This window comes from Amphiura filiformis, chromosome 16, assembly GCF_039555335.1.
Source record: "Amphiura filiformis chromosome 16, Afil_fr2py, whole genome shotgun sequence".
NCBI lineage: Eukaryota > Metazoa > Echinodermata > Ophiuroidea > Amphilepidida > Amphiuridae > Amphiura > Amphiura filiformis.
Window position 1 is genome coordinate 3,367,957 of NC_092643.1, and position 18,295 is coordinate 3,386,251.

General features: G+C 37.5%; 1 protein-coding gene across 2 annotated transcripts in view; it reads left to right on the forward strand.

The window, feature by feature from the left end:
• Nucleotides 1–17,587, forward strand: part of LOC140135423 (uncharacterized) — a 32,170-nt gene extending 14,583 nt beyond the window's left edge. The window contains exons 2-9 of one of the 2 annotated variants that reach the window (XM_072156919.1): nucleotides 7,897–8,099; nucleotides 9,087–9,209; nucleotides 10,597–10,772; nucleotides 12,146–12,240; nucleotides 13,208–13,284; nucleotides 15,526–15,700; nucleotides 16,456–16,532; nucleotides 17,353–17,587. In XM_072156919.1, the coding sequence (XP_072013020.1) occupies nucleotides 7,920–8,099; nucleotides 9,087–9,209; nucleotides 10,597–10,772; nucleotides 12,146–12,240; nucleotides 13,208–13,284; nucleotides 15,526–15,700; nucleotides 16,456–16,532; nucleotides 17,353–17,496 (1,047 nt within the window). In that variant the 5' untranslated portion in view covers nucleotides 7,897–7,919 and the 3' untranslated portion in view covers nucleotides 17,497–17,587. The remainder of the gene's footprint in view (nucleotides 1–7,896; nucleotides 8,100–9,086; nucleotides 9,210–10,596; nucleotides 10,773–12,145; nucleotides 12,241–13,207; nucleotides 13,285–15,525; nucleotides 15,701–16,455; nucleotides 16,533–17,352) is intronic. The other variant, XM_072156918.1, reaches the window with a different exon arrangement.
• Nucleotides 17,588–18,295: the final 708 nt, after the last annotated feature.

Genomic DNA, 18,295 nt, shown 5'->3' on the forward strand with positions numbered 1-18,295 from the left:
TAAACAACTGATTAAATTCAGTACCGTATAGACAAATCAGTTTTTTGTTCTGTTTTCGAAGGCGAGTTTTCTTTTTACACAATTTGCAAAAACAACGCTTATATTTACTCGTACACTTCATTTTTGTATCAATAAAAAAATCCCCTTTAGACTGAATGTCTAAAGGGGATTTTTTGTTGGTTATGGTAGACTGTACGACTAGTCTGAGTCTTCATCATATTCCAACTCTTTTACTACAAGGTCAAAACTGTGGTACATATTCCGGTTGTTTTGCTTTCTTTTTTGCCCGTGGGTTTAACAAAAGCTATTGATTTACCAAGTCCAAGTCCAAGTTCTCTAGCCTTTTGTTAGGGTAGAACAACTCCAAACTCGAGTGTTATCACTGAGAGTGATAACTCGGATTTTCCAACCCTGGTTTCCATGATCTCAAAATTGGTAATTTTGTAAATTTCACCTTCTTCTAGTTCAACCCATTTCAAAATTGAGGATCCTTTTTGCTCTTCTAACAAGTGCTCAAATTCTACCTTCAGTATGCTTGATTGTTTTGCCATTTTGTTCGCTTTTTTTATTAATTAGGATTTTTCTTAAACTGTTTTTATTTTTAAATCGAGGCTAAAAATAAAAGATGGCTGAAACTAAAATGTCTAAGGTTTACTACAGTCCGAGAGGGTATTGGAAGGGTGTTTCTGCGATAGACAAGCTGGCGAAAGAGGTTGGAAAAAAAAAAAAAAAAGCTAGAAATTTTTGGAAAAGCAGACTCAGTGGCAAATTTACCTACCACCTCAAGTACATTCCCAGAGCAAAATTTAACGTAAGTGTACCTAATAAAGTTCATCAAGCCGATTTGTTGTTTCTCCCTCACGACAGACCGAGTAAAGGAAAAAAGCTTTACAAGTACGCTGTTGACTGTGGTGGATGTTGCGAGCAGATACAAGGAAGCTGAGCCTCTGAGCTTGAAGGAATCTGGGGAGGTGGCTAAGGCATTTGAAAAAATTTACTCTCGAGTTTTAAAGTGGCGAAGCTTCTGCAGGTCGATCCTGGAAGAGAATTCATGGGCAAAGTGAACGAAGTGATGAAAAAGCACAAGGTCGATATCAGAAGAGGGTTGCCTGGTCAACATAGAGCTCAGGCAATTGTTGAAAGATTCAACAGAACTTTGGCTGAAAGACTGTTTGGCCATCAGTACTGCAGGGAAATACTGATGGAAGCTCGTGGTCAGAAAAATATGAGGTCTACCGAGTGGGTGGGTAGGCTTCCGGATGTGATCAGAGCTTTGAACAGCGAAGAGACTCGGCTGATAGGAATGAAACCGGTTGATGCTATCAAGAAGAAAAAGATTGAAACGTTGCCTTCAGCTCCACAAAAGTTGAAAAATGAGATTGAAATTCCAGATAACGTGAGATTGAGATATCTTTACGCTCCCGGAGAGTTGGAGGGAGGTGAGAGAAGACGCGCAACCCATCCCATTTGGTCTCTGGAAACTTACACGGTTGATAGTATCGTGAGGACACCGGGTAATCCAATTTTGTACTATTTGTCGAAGGAGCACCAAAAAGAGCGTTTGTTAAACAGGAGCTTATGATAGTACCCGAGGGTACACAGTTGCCACCCGACAGAGTTTTGAAGTAAACTTTCTTATTCAAGTTTTACGGCGTAGTGTCCAATCGCGTATAAACCTTCGGCACCTACTAAAAACGTGAATGAAAAACGGGTGGCTTCGGGAGTTGATGTGAGGTATTTGTATCAACCTGGAGAGCTAGAGGGTGGTGATCGAAAAAGAGCGACTGATCCGATATGGTCTTTGGATTTGTATCAAATAGGGAGTGTCATCGCAAAACCGGAGAGCCTATGATGTACTACTTGGAAGATGGTCCAAAAGAGGTTTCATTAGAGAAGAGCTGTTAATCGTACCATCCAACACTCAACTGCCTCCGGATGGAGTTCTCAAGAGGTAGTGACCGTACGCCAAAGTGCGATTTCCATCCTCCGAGATATAACACTTTGTATCAAGAGGAGAGAGCGAGATCTTATTCAAATGTATTCCATATATTTTTTGTTTTTCACTTTTCAAAGCGTTCATACCATGTCGAAAGATCTTTGCATCAAACAAAGATTCTCTGTACAGCTCGTGAGTCAAGTTTTTCTTCACGACGCATTTTTTGATGCCCTTCGCCTTTTTAATATTTTCAACGCTAGTCAATATCGAGTACATTTTGGCTCTCAAACCGATGTACTCATCGATCGGTATTCCTCCACACTCGCCTTTGAACTTTCCGAGAACTTTTTGTTCTTCACAGAATACATGGGTGACTCCTCCGGAAAGTTGCTCAGATCATAGAAGACAGCATCTTCAGCCATATCGCGATACATGTCATCGGTCTTGATGTGAACTAACAAAGAATCGGTGTCTGTGTACAACAACTCGCACTTATCTCCGTGACGCTTCTTCAGATGATTGTAGTAAAAGTCGTACATGTGACGCTTGCTCAGATCGAGGATAGCCATCCCAACATAAATGGGTTTGTTTAACAACACTTTTTTTTTGTGCTGTTCTACTCCAGCTAAGCTCGGGTTGAATATTCTCGCTCTCGAGAATGTCGGTTTTGCCATGGCTTTTAGCAGATTCTTATTTTCATCCGGCAGCGATATAAACTTACGCTTACGTAATTTCGCACATTCTCCATCGCCTTTCCAAACACGGCGTTGTTCATCAGTTTGAAGAGATCCTTCTCAAACTTCGCTCTTCGCGTCTTTTCTGAGCTCGACATTCAGATCGATGTATGGTTTCATCCAAGGTGACTGATTGAATTTTAATGCTCTGTGAATTTTCTTTAAACGCATCCCCAATGAGAGATACAGCTGCAAAATCCTATAATCTAGCACGTATTTCTCTTTGTCAAACAGGTTCGGTACAAGTTTTTCGGTTTTAAAGACGCTGTTATTTCCCATGAGTTTCCTTTGATAATCCGATAACCACTCTTCTTGTACTTTCAAACGCTCCGGCGCCAAGGGGTAAGCATTGTGTGAATCGTGTAATTCCTTCGGTACTCCAAGTCAACTTCTAAAAATACCCCACTTCAGAATCGCTGGGGTGATTTTGGATTTTTCTAGAAAGCCCCTCTAGATCCTCCTCCCATTTGAATCCTCCGGTCGGTAGGTGTTGTCTCATCGCCAAACCGTACAGGTTATTAGCGTCAAAATATCCTATATATCTCTTGTCCTTATCGGGATCATAATCTTCTACCATCGGGTTGTTCGCTTTGGCATATCTGCCGGATACCATGGAAACACCTCCGCGCTTGCCCTTCTCACAAAAAGTGTACATATCGTAATCCGTCAACAATTCGAGCTTGACACCGGTCTTTTTTAGCATCGCATCCCACCCCAGACTGGGACTGCTAATATAATGCGCTGGATCTAGCTTGTAATGTTTGAGAGACATAGCTCTAAAGTTTTCAAAGATATCCGCGAGTAGAGTGACATCGGTTTTGAGGTAAACATCGTGATAATCGCCCATGTTTTTACAACCAAAAGTTTTCCAGACTTTTTGAGCATGCGCGTAATCCTCATCGGAAATGTGATCATCCATCAGCGAGCTGTAAAATACATCCTTGGGTGGTAGTTGTGTTTCTTCGAAGCGCTCCCAGCTGTCCATGTATTCGTATGGATACACACCCTTTCTGAGTAGCATATCACGCTTCTGCGTATTTGGCTCATGTTCCGTTGTGATTTTAAACAAGTTGGAGGACTCGACCAATTTTGCTAAAGAAGAAAGCAAAAATTGGTTGCTATCTATGAATTTTAGATTACCCAAGGAAAATGTTTTATATTTTTCCATGTTATTCGCGATACACTTGATCTTTCCTTTTGTCTCACCCATCGCTTGCATAATCAAATGACCGTCGTATCCTTTGAGATTATGAAAAACCACGGGAATCGTGGGGTAGAAGCGAAAATTAAGGTTGCACGAGTTGTGAGCCGCTCCTCGAAAGGCTCCGGTGATGTGGCAATGATCCCTTACTTTGTCTTCTTTAGTCAGTGGTTTATTGCATATGTGACAAGCGGTAGCCTCATCAAACAGACAAAAATCTTGTCTCGTCATTTTCATTGGTTTTATGTTTTTTAGGGCTTCGGTTATTTTGGCTTCTTCCTCTTTCACGCACTCGAGAAATTTCTTGTCAGCGTTCAGTCCTCTGTAACTAATAGGTTTTTCAGTATGACCATCACTTCTCACGACAATGTATGAAAAACTGCATACCTCGTGCAGGTGTGTTTTTTGCGTATTCTTCACTTTCTGTTCTTCCACCTTGGTGATCAAAGACTCAAAATCGGCGTAGATGATGTAGGGTGCTTTTAATTGATTGTAAAAATTCCTAAATTTCACAAACATTTTACTCTCCATCCTAAAAATCTCATCCTTCGACAGCCACTCTTCTTTTCTATTGCTATCCTTCCACTCGACCAGATACATTTGCTTCCCTTCTTCCCATTTTTCATCTACAATGTTTCTTATGGGAAAGTTTGGCATTTCGACTTTAGCGTCCGTTTTTACGGGGCCTTCGCATTCTGGGTAATGTTTTTCTAAAAGTTCTTGCTTAGAAAACCCATGAAGACATTTGTCACAAAAGTACGTTCTTGCTTTGTGATTATTCGTATCGCTGAGAAATCGATCAAAATTCCTTATCAAAGTGTAGTGAGAATTATTTCCTTCCTCTAGGAGCAAGAGGTTGATTCTGGGAATTTCGTTTGGTTGTTTGCTTAGATGTATTCGAGCGGAGCACTACCCTCTAGAGTAAATACATTGAATGCCACGTTGTTTAGCTTCTCCACTCTGTAAAGTTTTTCAACCGGAATCGGAGTGTTGGGTTCGAATCCTTTAAGATTTAGCCCCTCGTGCTTTGAATAGTTCCATGTTTTTTCTGGGTGTACTTTTACGGGGTATTTCCACGCGCGATAGCACCAATCTAGACAGTTGTTGTCTTTGTTTTGTATGTTGACGATCGCCTTTTTGTCTTTCAACCACTTTGGTAATTCGATGTACGAACCACGGATCGCTTTGAATCGGATTGTACTCCCATATGTTAAGGGACAATGATTCTATACGATCAACCGCCCACCCAGATCCGTTGTTAAGAAACTCTTCGATTCTGTTCAAGATAATAGAAAATTGTTCACTAAGATCGATATCCTCCTCGCTCGATATTATTTGTCGCCTGTGATTAAAATAATGCGTGATTTCTTTTACATCACCATTAGCTCTTGTCAACGTAGTTTTAAGGTTCAGCATAAAATTAATGCCCTTCATCTTTTTCAACTGTTCTTTGAGTTTAGCGATAATTTTCTCTTTTACACCGCTCAAAAACTTCTCAGGGTCCTTTTCGAGAATGTGTCCTTTAGGTACGTTCATTTTAAATCGTTTTAGGCATTTTCCTCTTACGCACTCGACTCGCTCAAATTTAAGCGCTTTCCTTTTTCGCGTTTTTTGTGATGGTTTTCGCGCTTTCCTTTTTCTTGTTTTTTTAACGCGGGGTGAGACTTCTACCGCGAGTTGAGCCGCTGTTTTCCCGGATTTGCTTTTTTCGCTACTTTCTTCTTTTTTCTATCTTCCGCTACTTTCTTCTTTTCCGTATCTTTCACTAATTTCTTATTTTTCTTAGCTTCCGCTACTTTCTTCTTTTCCGTATTTTCCGCTACTTTCTTATTTTTCCTAGCTTCCGCTACTTTCTCCCTAGCTTCCTCTACTTTCTTATTTCTCGTAGCTTCCACTAGTTTCTTATTTTTCTTAGCTTCCGCTACTTTCTTCTTTTCCGTATCTTTCACTAGTTCCTTATTTTTCCTAGCTTTCTTCTTATCCGTAGCTTCCGCTACTTTCTTCTTTTCCGTATCTTCCGCTACTTTCTTATTTTTCCTAGCTTCCGCTACTTTCTCCCTAGCTTCCTCTACTTTCTTATTTCCCGTAGCTTCCACTAGTTTCTTATTTTTCGTAGCTTCCGCTACTTTCTTCTTTTCCGTATCTTTCACTAGTTCCTTATTTTTCCTAGCTTCCACTAATTTCTCCGTAGCTTCCTCTACTTTTTTAAAACTCTCCCATTCAGCTTGCGAAGAAAAAAATAGTATTCTTCGCATCTTCTTTATTATATATTGATTTTTCTTAAACTTTTTATTTTCTTAAACCAAAAAAAAAAAATGAAATAAAATTATCGCGAGGATTTCATTTTTTCGTAGTATTTTTTAGAAGCCATTTTATACTTCTCTCTATTCTTCCGGTAATAAGCCGAACTATATTTTGTACCCTTAATTGTCGGAATTCCCAACTCTTTACATAGCCCGGCGTTGCAAACGATGTTGCAACGTTACGGGTTTGTAAAATTTACTCGGATTTTTCTCGTTACTGAGTTGTACCCACGGTTATTGTAAAATACTGAACAAACGGTCGCTTTTCAACTTTCGATTCGAGAGTTATTTCTTTTTCAACGTTGTAATGATTTTTGAACTATTCCATGTTTATTATATTTGTTTTTTTTTAGCCCGGATTTTCTTCATAAACCATTTTATTTTCGCGTTACGTCGGGGATAGCGACTCAGCGGTGGCTGTATTGTACTTGACTGTAAAAAATTAACTAGCCGGGAAATCAAATTTTGGACTCGGGGGGAGGTTTTGAAATACAGGGGAAAAAAATTCCCCTGTATTTTTTTTTAGGTGGGTTGAAATGCGGGTCCGTGTAGATTTTTTTGAAGTAATTTTTATTTACAGGGAGTTTTTTCCTGTATTTTTTTTTGAAGTAATTTTTTATTTACAGGGAATTTTTTTCCCTGTATTTTTTTTTTGAAGTAATTTTTATTTACAGGGAAAAAAAATTCCCTGTATTTTTTTTTGAAGTAATTTTTATTTACAGGGATTTTTTTTCCTGTATTTTTTTGAAGTAATTTTTATTTACAGGGGAATTTTTTTCCCTGTATTTTTTTGAAGTAATTTTTATTTACAGGGGGAGTTTTTTTCCTGTATTTTTTTGAAGTAATTTTTTATTTACAGGGGGAGTTTTTTCTGTGTATTTTGGATTGGGGGTGGGTTGAAATGCAAGGAACAAATTCTGTGTAATCCTGTGTAAATTGTTTTTCTGTGTAATCCTGTGTTGTTATTTTTTCTGTGTAATCCTGTGTTGTTGTTTTTTTCTGTGTAATCCTGTGTTGTTGTTTTTTTCTGTGTAATCCTGTGTAAATTGTTTTTCTGTGTAATCCTGTGTAAATTGTTTTTCTGTGTAATCCTGTGTAAATTGTTTTTCTGTGTAATCCTGTGTAAATTGTTTTTCTGTGTAATCCTGTGTAAATTGTTTTTCTGTGTAATCCTGTGTAAATTGTTTTTCTGTGTAATCCTGTGTTGTTATTTTTTCTGTGTAATCCTGTGTAAATTGTACACGGTGGTTACAGAGGATTTGTTTACACAGGATTACAGGGGTCATAGGTTTCTGTCATTTTCCTGTGTAATTTGTACACGGTGGTTACAGAGGATTTGTTTACACAGGATTACAGGGTGTCATAGGTTTCTGTCATTTTCCTGTGTAATTTGTACACGGTGGTTACAGAGGATTGTTTACACAGGATTACAGGGGTTCCATGAACCCCCAAAAAACCCCTACTCCTGTTTTTGCCGCCCCTTCTTCTTCCGCCGCCCCTTCATTTTGGCCGCCCCATGCTTTTACCCCGGGGGGCTAGCGCCCCCAAAGCCCCCCAAAATATGCGCATGAACATAATACGTTCATAGATCTGAATATGTATAATGTTCCAAATATTTGCATATTTTGTCAAAAATGTGGCCACAAGTCTTGTTGCATTTGTGTCTGCTCATATTGAAATCCAGTAAAAAGTTTACAAATGATTTAGTTTTATTGGTTTCAGATGCCACCATGCACTAATCATCAATGGATTTTTCCGAGTACAAAAAGATAGCAGAGATTTGGGTGGGCAGTCATCAGCATATCCCTGTGCAGCTTCTATTTGATGATGAAACAGAGAGGCTGTTAGTTTTCACTGCCGGTGGCGATGGAACAAGTGTGTCTTTCAATGTTGGTTGTCCACGTCCAAATGGAAGCAACAAATTTGTAAGTTGTCCAGTGTATTAAGAGTACAAACTCAAATGAACCCTACATGTACGTAATGTCACTCACTATAAATATGCCGCATTGTTTTGTCGCTAATGGAAGACAAATAGTGTAACCAGGCATTTAATCAGACAAAGCCCGCAATTGAACGATGATTGGTGTCTGTTAAGATTTAGCGTTACAAAGGTTTGCGCATACCGTGCTTAGCGCAATTGAACGATGATTGGTGTCTGTTAAGATTTAGCGTTACAAAGGTTTGCGCATACCGTGCTTAGCGCACATTTGTGATGTGATCAAACAAAATGAATATTGATTTTGAGATAAAGCCAATTTCAACTTCCTTTTTAATGTTCATAGCAACACTAAAATGGCCATATCTCTGGAACCGTAGAGATATCTAATTATGATGGGGTTTTCAGCGAAATAAAGCTGTGAGAATGGTTCGGGTAACTAAATTGAAAACTGAATTTTGATTTTGATGGACATCACAGACTCATTTTGCTTTTCACACATGGAGGGAGAAATAATACACATGTGAAGTTTTTGTTTTTGGTAGTTTTTTTCCCACTGATTTTTGTGTATATTTATTGAACCTGATGAACCATGCCCTAAAAGAAGGATGTGAAATCACAAAATATCCTCTAATGAGGTTCAATTGTACATTTTTTACCCCCATTTCTGTTACATTTCAGTCTCTTGCCCTTCTCCTGTTCTTCCCTCTCCCCTTCTCTTCCTCACCCCTCTCTATCTCTCTCCCTTTCTTTCTTCCTCTTTTTAGGGATAATCAGGTTGCACCCTCCTAGTGATGACCTTGCTCCAGTGATGGTCTATGTGACATTTGTACAGTGTAGGCAAAAGGTTTTTTTTTAATATTTAAGCCTTTTCTAAGCATTTTTAACCCCCTCCCCTTCCACCCACCTGCTCTGGAAAAAATCCTTGCTATGACATTGCCAAAGTATAACTTTTATATTTTTACATCCTTAACAGAAAGTATGGAGTGAAAAAGATGACACAGCAGTCTATCTTTATCAGATGCAAGACTTTTTAGAATCATGCAAAGAAAAATCACTCAAAGAAGTACTGGATACAGCACTCAAGACACTCAAACCTGTAAGTGTACATGTTGGACAAGATATGATTAACAGCCTCAGTCCCCTCCCCCCACCCACCCAAAGAAGTACTGGATACAGCACTCAAGACACTCAAACCTGTAAGTGTACATGTTGGACAAGATATAATTAACAGCCTCAGTCTCCACCCCCACCACCATGCACATTTCACACTATGAAAATTGATATTTTGACCATTGAAGAAAGCTCATATTTTTATCATAACCAATATTCAGGTAAGTTAAGCCTGAGGTATATTGATAAAAAAAAGGAAAACCTCACCCCCATGGTGCTATACTACCTGTACAGTTGTATGTGCCTTGTAGTGTTGTGTAGCTCGTTGAACTTATAATTTGGCTATTCCAGTTAAAATTCATACACCCCTATAGTATACATTACCTTAATCTCCCACACAGGGGGTGTAGGTTTTAAATGGAGTCCCCCATTCAGGAAACCCTATTTGAAATTCACACACCTTGTGTGGAAATATAAGGTTATATCTTCCATAGGGATGTATAGATTTCAACTGGAAGAGTCACAATTAAAGCAAACTGCAAAACTGTCATAAACTATATATATATATATATATATATACAAAGTAACGAACTAAAGTTTCTTCAGAGAGTGCTCAACTTTAAGTGTAAAGGAGCGATAAATAAATAAATAAATATACAGATGGATCAGTTCATTAAATTTTATTCATATCCTTTTGTTTTGTTTTCAAGAACTTGACTATCTCCTCTCATCAGAGGAGACAGTCAAATCTAATGAAAACAAAACAAAACAAGATGAATAAAATTTTAATGAATACACTCCATCTTGTATATTTATTTATTTATATATATATATATATATATATAAATTTAACACATTTCCATGTTATGGGTTGGTACCCTGGGTTTCACGTCCGTTTTCTACGGGCGATCATCAGCCAACTGATTATTTCTTTTTTACACGGCTTGTTACCTTTCTCCTATGACGACAAGTCGATATAAGTTCAGATTTCTTATTTAAAGTGTTTTGATTATTGATGATTTCGATTTTCTCCTCTAAGCAAAGGTTGCATAACCCCGATTGACGCATCGATGTATTTGACTTTTTTACTATATATATATATATAGGGAATGGAGCCAAATTTGATCAATCTTTCAAAGGACATCGATGCCTGGTCAATTCTTATTGTTTCATTAGATATCAATTAATTGACTTGTTTAAAACTGTGAAAGCATTAATTTTTCATCTCTGAATGTAATTTATGAATGAAATGAAATGTTTCCATTAATTCTGATTATCAATTTGATCCAAGATTGTACAAGTTTGGTTTCAGTGCCTTAACATTTCACAAAAGTTTTCATTCCAATAAGTCATGATTCTCTCTGTTGTTACAGGTAATAAAAGCCCCTGGTGCAGCAGCAGCAGCATCAGGTGGAGGAGACAGTGAAGATGAAGCATTTGAGGACCAAGATGAGATGGATTTTGAGGAGGAAGATGATGATGGATATTATGAGGAACAAGAAACATTTACTGATGAGATACCTGATCCAGTAGTTCAAGCACCAGCAAGGTAGGCTAAAAACCGAAGGCTATATCAGTTTGAAAAACAGATGGTTTGAAGCAGGCCTTCTCAACTAGTTTATTTAAAGTGCCAACTGGAAAATTTTAGTGATCATGAAGCATAATTTCATAATGGTTTTATTTTCGAAAATGTTGCTTTTCTCTATATTATGTACTTTTGATTTTAAATTATTCTTTCATGTGCAGGATGAGTGGGCACTTCGGTGTTTGGACTTTTCAGCCCATTCACTCATCCTGAATTACTTGCTTTTATCATGTGTAAGAAATGTAGAGTGTGTATTAATCTACTGTTATTTTGTTACTTTTGTAGTTTGCAAGTAATTCAAATAAATATTATTATTATTATAAGCAGCCCTCGAATTAAGGATCTGAAGGGGCAAGGCAACTTTTTTAGGGCAAGTTGATAATTGCCTTGGATTTTCACTGAAAAGGCAAGGCAGCACGGCAGTTTGTAATATTTCAAGAGGGCATCATGGCAACTGTTGAAAATTTGAGAAGGGCACCAAGGCAATTTCTTAAAAGTGAAGAAAGCACACACAACCATAGATAGATGATTTTATAATGAAGGGGCAGGGCTGGGGCACCGACGGCAACTTCATTAGAGGGCACGACAAGTGACTGCCTTGGGTAAAGGACATATTTTGAGGGCATTACGGCGGTGGGGATGGGCACCCACAGCAAAATGCCATGGGTGCAGTGGTTAATCGAGGGCTGTCATGAAGTGCCAACATGTCAAGGGAGGACTTTGCGAGGCCAGAGGTAGTGAGTGTGCATAGCAAGAAGGAGCACATGGTGCTTTATCGGGGGTCCAGGGGGCAGCACCCCAGAAGCTCCTGGATTTTGCGGTTATTTAGAGGCCCAGATTGGGTATTTTTCACCCCTTTGTTTGTTCAAGATTTATGTGATAAAAATTATTAAAATTACTGTGGGCCACTTCGACTGTGCCACCAGTTGAGAGGGCCTGGTTTAAAGCATTGTGGTGGTGGATACTATGAATTAAGAGCATTGACTGATGAGCAACCAGATAAACAAAGCAGGTGGTTGATTTGGAGAAAGAGAGAGGAGGAGATGGTGCAAGATGATTTTAATGATGATTTTAATGAAGATGGTGACAATGATGATGGTGATGAGCACAAAAATATGTGATGATGAGGTTTGATGGGCAACTAGTGGTCAGCGACAACCTGTAAAGTTGTGCTGAGGCATTTAGATCAACATCTATAATTGTGCCTGTGCATAGCCCACTATAAAGTACTACACTTTTATTCTTTTTTTAACTTGCAAAGCAGTGCAAGCATGGAAAATGTTACTGGTTCTTTATTTTATGCATTTATTCAAACAAATCATTTCTTTTCTTTCAAGCAATGGACAATCGAGTGATCCTCTAGATCAGGAATTAAAAGATCAATTTGGAAACTGCAGGGGGAATGCAACAAGTGTACATAGACTTTTAGCAGGTAAGTTTCTTGTTGTTTTGTCTGCCGGAAGATATGACTTAATCTCCCACATAGGGGGTGTAGATTTCAAATGGAGTCACCCATTCAGGTAACCCCATTTGAAATTCACACTCTGTCTGTGTGGGAAATTAAGGTCATATCTTCTAAGGTGTATAAATTTCAATTGGAATAGTCACAATTAAAGCAAACTGCAAAACTGGTCAATGCCTGGTCAATGCTTATTATTTTATTGATATCAATTAATTGGAGTCACTCATTCAGGTAATGCCATTTGCAATTCACACTCCCTGTATGGGATATTAAACAGGATTTTTAAATGGAATAGCTCAATCAGTAAGGCATTAGACTGTGTCAGGTGCATTGGTGTTTGGAGGTTTGGAGTTCAAGCCCTGGCATAGACATAGCCCCTGTTTTGTTGTTGTGAAATAACTGAGCTAACTTGAAATTTCCTTGGGTAAGAACTAACTGCTTATTGTCTCTGTTACCCAGGCTAAATGACTCTTAAAAAGCATAGAAAGCTGGAAAAATTTGAACATTTTTTACAATTACAGAATCAATCAACTTAGGCAAAAAAAACCAGCCATTTTCAATTTCATAAAACTAAAAAAAATACCTAAATGCAAAATCTGGGTCGGCTGGGCCCATAGGACAGGTGTTTTTTCATCTCCTTATGCCCAATCTTGTATTTGAGATTTTAAAGATGTAACAGTAAATGAGTAGAGCCAAGTTGAGCACTGTCTAATGGTATGAAAAACAATTACAGAAAAGCTAGGTTTTACAATAAAGTACCACTTTCGAGCACTTTATTCCGTGTATGATAGACTGAGTCTAATGTTCTTAATAGAATCAGAGGATGTCGGACAGGAGTGGCATATCAGAATCTAAAGTTGCGCCTTTCAAAACTGATTTTGCACGAACATCACCATAAAATCAATAAATCAGATATTCATATATTTTTCCTTTTCAGATTTGAAGCAGATTCGTAAATGTGGAAATAAGTTTGGTTTTGTAGGCAATCCAAGAGGTGACAATCTGTTTGTATGGGTGAGTACATGTAGCAATAAGCAGTGATTCCATCCATGTGGCCACTGAATTGACCAGCTTGCAGTCAGTCTACCGCAGCTCAGATATCTCGCTGCAATTTGCCAATGATTTGGCAGGTGTGTATCCAGTGGTTTACACCCCCTTGGAAAAATACTTTCAAGTGAAATCGGGATGGATATATGAAGTTTTTGTATCAAATCATAGAATTTGATTTGAGTATTATGTATGTAGCATTTACCAATGTACATGTATATGTCACTGTATTTTTAAAACAACTTTGACCAATCATAATTGAGTGTCATCATTGACAACTGTGAGGGGAATGATGTGTGGTCAGGAAGTTGGGCTCCGCTTCTTCATAAATCTGTGAGAGGCAGTGGTGGCGGAAGCATTAAAATTTAGGGGGGTAAGGGGACGAGTATATTTAGTCCCGGGTTTGCTAGGATGTTTTTTGCGTGTGTGAATTTCAGACCATTTTAGCCCAAAATGAGGTGTATATTGCTATTTTGTGGACCTGTGTGTGCGAAGCATGCAAAATATTGCAATATTACTCTATATTTAGGCCCAAAACGTGGGTGTTTTTCGTACTTAAAAGGCAAATGTACAGGGAAATTATTGATTGATTTATTCTTCCGTTGTTTTTAGGGGGGATATTCCCCGCTTCCGAAAATTTAGAGGGGGATTTGTCCCCTGCTTCCGCCACCTATGGTGTGAGGAACGATGTGTGGTGAGGAAGTTGGCCCCCACATCTTTATAAATCTGCCTATGATGACAAGTAGATGTTATCAACCATATACTAGGAATCAGATGATTGTGATCATCAGTAATTACTATGGAATGTGGTATAATTACTTTGACTTATGAATGCACGATAGGAATCACCTTTATTCCAGTACACTTTATATTAGTTCAGTGCTTTACTGGTTAGTATATGTGAGGCGATCAAGCAAAATCTGTTGGAACTCGAAAATATTGATTTTGAGATATAGCCAAACAAAGGAAATATTTCCTGTTGTTTCCTTTTGTTTTGGAATCTCTTTAATTGCTCATATCTTTGGAACCGGTTGTCCAATTTCAGTGGGGTTTTCTGCAAAATGCAGCTTTGTGAAGGCTTTTTACTATCGTATAAGAAACTGAAAATATAATATCAATTGTGACCATCCACGACGAACCCAGTGTAAAGTCGCCAGTACACATTCAGAGATATGGACCAATAAACCAAATAAAATTCAATAGAAAACAAAGGATTTTAAGGCAAAATATTGAATGTTGAGTACCAAGTTTACAAGCAATTGTGACATGTGATATACCATTTTAAAGCTTCTTTTATGGGGATTTTAGCCAATTCAAAATCTAAGATACTCAAATGTGCAACTTTACACTAGTTTCGTCGTGGACGGTCAGTCGGTCACATATATGAATGAAATAACCTAACATTTTAGTAAATAGGATGCTATAGCAATAATATGTATTTGACATATAAAATAATTAAATAAGTTTATTAACACATCATGGCCACTACTCCCAGTTTCATGCTACGTGCACGTAGCAATCATCAAATGGAATGATATGACAATGAACACACAGTCTTATTTTATCTTAGCACGGTTGGCTGGTTTGTATCCATGACGACATTTAGATACTAGCTCAGATCTTTTATTAATGGTACTTGAGCTATTGGTTTTTTTTAGCAAGTAGTATTGCCAGCTTTTCATCAATGCATAAATTACAGTTACCAGATTGCCTCATACAAGTATTGGATTTGTGCACAATTTCCTAGTTGATGCTGTAATAATTATTATTGTTTTGTTGCTTTAATTTCCAGATATATTTTGATACCTCAGTTTCTTTTTTATACTTTCTGTGCCTGAATGACTTGGTATGATTGTTATAGCGATCCTTGAATTTAGATGTATTGCCCGATTGGACAGTAGCCCTATAAATAATACTCTCTGTTTCCCTTTAAGGGGGCAGCTGCTTTTAATCCTGCAGTTGCACTCCTTTTTGGGAGTGTTCTTGGCTTTACTCCTCGTGCAAGCATTATGTTTGTTTGTTTGTTTAAACGGTCGCTCCGTGCGGAGACACACTTGGGTCCTGATGGGACTAGGCTCAAACAAAATGCTCAAGCCAGGCTAAAAGCCTATATAAGCATGCGCCTACAATGTATATTGGATGTATTTGACATATATATTAACCCATTTACACAATCATCAAATTTTCTATTCAATTTTGTTTTTCCAGGATGTCAAATTAATAGATTTTGAGAAGAAATCTAGACTTGGTAAAGACCTAGCCAAGTACTCAGAGAAGTACAAAGAAGAACCAATCATTCACTTAGAAGTCAAGTTTCCTGAAACATATCCCATGTCGCCACCATTCCTAAGAGTTGTCAAACCTAGGTTTAAATTTCTTACAGGTTGGTAGCTAAACTTTAATAAGTGTATGGAAAAGTGCCTTTCTTTCATTTCATAACAATCAACAAATGCGTATACCATACCTCCATCTTTGATAAAAAGAGACCAAAATGTAGAAATTTGCATTCCATAGTATGTAAGTATGGTAAAATTAAAAATTGGCTTGTCATTATTATGAAATTCCATAGACAAATCCTATTCTAACATACATGTCCATCCAATTCATCACCATGTTATAGTAGAATGTTCATATATTTAACAAATTGTTCACATTCTTGCATAAAAATGCACTTACAGATCTTGATTACGTAGTATTTCCAGATAATATGTGGCTCCTGAATAGGAGCTGCCATGTTGTATTTCAAACCAGAAGTCATATTTTGCAAATTCATTAAGTCACATTTTGCAAGTTCTGAAAATCATATTTTGTGAGTTCTTTCATTGAAAATTTACTGAGAAATTCATGCTGGTGTCGACTGCAGACGACAAGTTTGTAAAAAAAAAAAAAAATTCAAAAATGTCAGAATTGTAAATTTTCATGACCATATTTGGAATCAGCATAGAAAATACATTAAAATGAGTACAAACCACTGATCTCTTGTAGAGATCAGTGGTACAAACAAACCTGGTATTGGTTTGGTGGTTCTTGAGATAACTCTTGATATTTTGAGAAAATATTTCAAGATTTGGACTTTTTATGTTGAAGCCTATTACCAGCATGCAAAGCATTAACATAAATTGTGTTGATATTTCACAGGGCATATTACAATTGGAGGTAGTATATGTATGGAGTTGCTGACAACATCAGGGTGGAGACCAACAAATGATGTAGAGGTACAAATCAATTAATTGATGTATCAATCGATCAATCAAATCTATCTATCAATAAATAAATCAACCAATCCAATGCATCAATCAATCAGTCATTCATTCAATCAAACTTACCAAAAAGTGTGTCAAGTCATTCAGTCATATGACCAAGAATAACAATAAGCCAATCAAGCAGTTCATTTTTGTGACCCAATATATCAAAATCAAGTGGACTTGATAGAGATTTGCTGTGTTGTGGTGTAAAATGTGACTGGGGCAAAATATGAAGACTAAATCTGCATAATTGAGTAGTTTAGCTGTTCAAGGTAAACTGACAAAAATTTAAGATGTAGCCAAGAAGATCCAAATTATACTTGTATTAACAAAAGGACCACTATTTCATGTTACACCATTCAAAATAGCCAGAAAAAGTCAAGTTTTATTTTCTGCATATAAGAGAGTTTTTTAGGAAAAAATTCCACTTTGAAAATTTTGTGAAATTCACAGCAAGCAATTTTCCCGGGGTTATCGTATCATATCATAAAACGTTCTCTGTAAATGTTTAGGGAGTGATGACGAGTGAGAGCAATGGGGTATTCCAGTTGAAAGCCATACACCCTCTGGAAGACATGGCCTTAATCTTCCACACACACACAGTATGTATTTAATTGAGTTACTTCAATGGGTGACTCCATTAGAAGTCTACACCCCTGTGTGAAAGATTAAGATCATGTCTTGAATTGTCTTCCATAGGGGTTGTGGAATATATCCAAATCACTCACATATCAAGGCCACATTGCACTGAATTTGAGTATTTAAATTTCTTTTCAATTTTATGTTGCAGGGTATCTTGGTCCAAGTTAGATCAGAAATCATGTCTGATCCTAATGCACAACTAGACGATATGCAGGCCAATAAGCCATACAGTGAGGATGAAGCTAGGAGGGCTTTTGCTAGAATGGTTCAACGTTATGGCTGGAATAAATGATACTATAATACAAGTCCCAAGATAAAAAAATAGGTCCTGTCTGACGACACTGGTCAATCAAACTCAGAGGGTTTGTTTAAAATTTGTTAGGATTGAAACTTCAAACTAACCCTCTAGTTAGTTTTTCAAACATACAAACCATTTCAAAAGTTGGGTTTTAGTAATAGAAAACTTCCTTTGCAGAAGGCACCATGTCAACAATGCTCAGAAAAGGTTTTTTTTTTTGCCTTGTAAAAGTACCGGTATCATCCGCCATGTTCTGTGATTCCATTTTTTTTTTGATGGAGCCACTAGACTGGGTTACCTTTTACATGCTACCAAATAATCATGGGTTGTGGCAAGTTAGATTGGCAGGAGTTGTCAGACACAAACTAGTTTTTTATTTCTGAATTTTATAACAAATATTGCACATGTGGGGTGACAATTTTCAAAACAGTGGCAAAGCAGGGCACTTTATACTGTGCTGATGAGTAGCCAAAGCTTTTTATATTATATAATCTAGGTGAAATGTCATAACCAGAGTGCTTCAGCTAGTATGTTATTAATGATGCAACCATCATCAGTTGTTGTGCCGAAGCAAATCACATCATTAACCTGCGTATCTCTTCTGAAGTGTGTGAGAGAAAGACTTCAACCTATTAGATGAGTCCAGAACATAATGGAAAAAAACTTGAGGATTGAAACTAGCTTTGACTGTAATAGTGTGTGCATTTATTATAGTTGTACAAATTTGTAAAGGTACCTACTGTAGCTGGACCTGGCATATACGTCACTACAAAACTCACGATAACACAAAGTA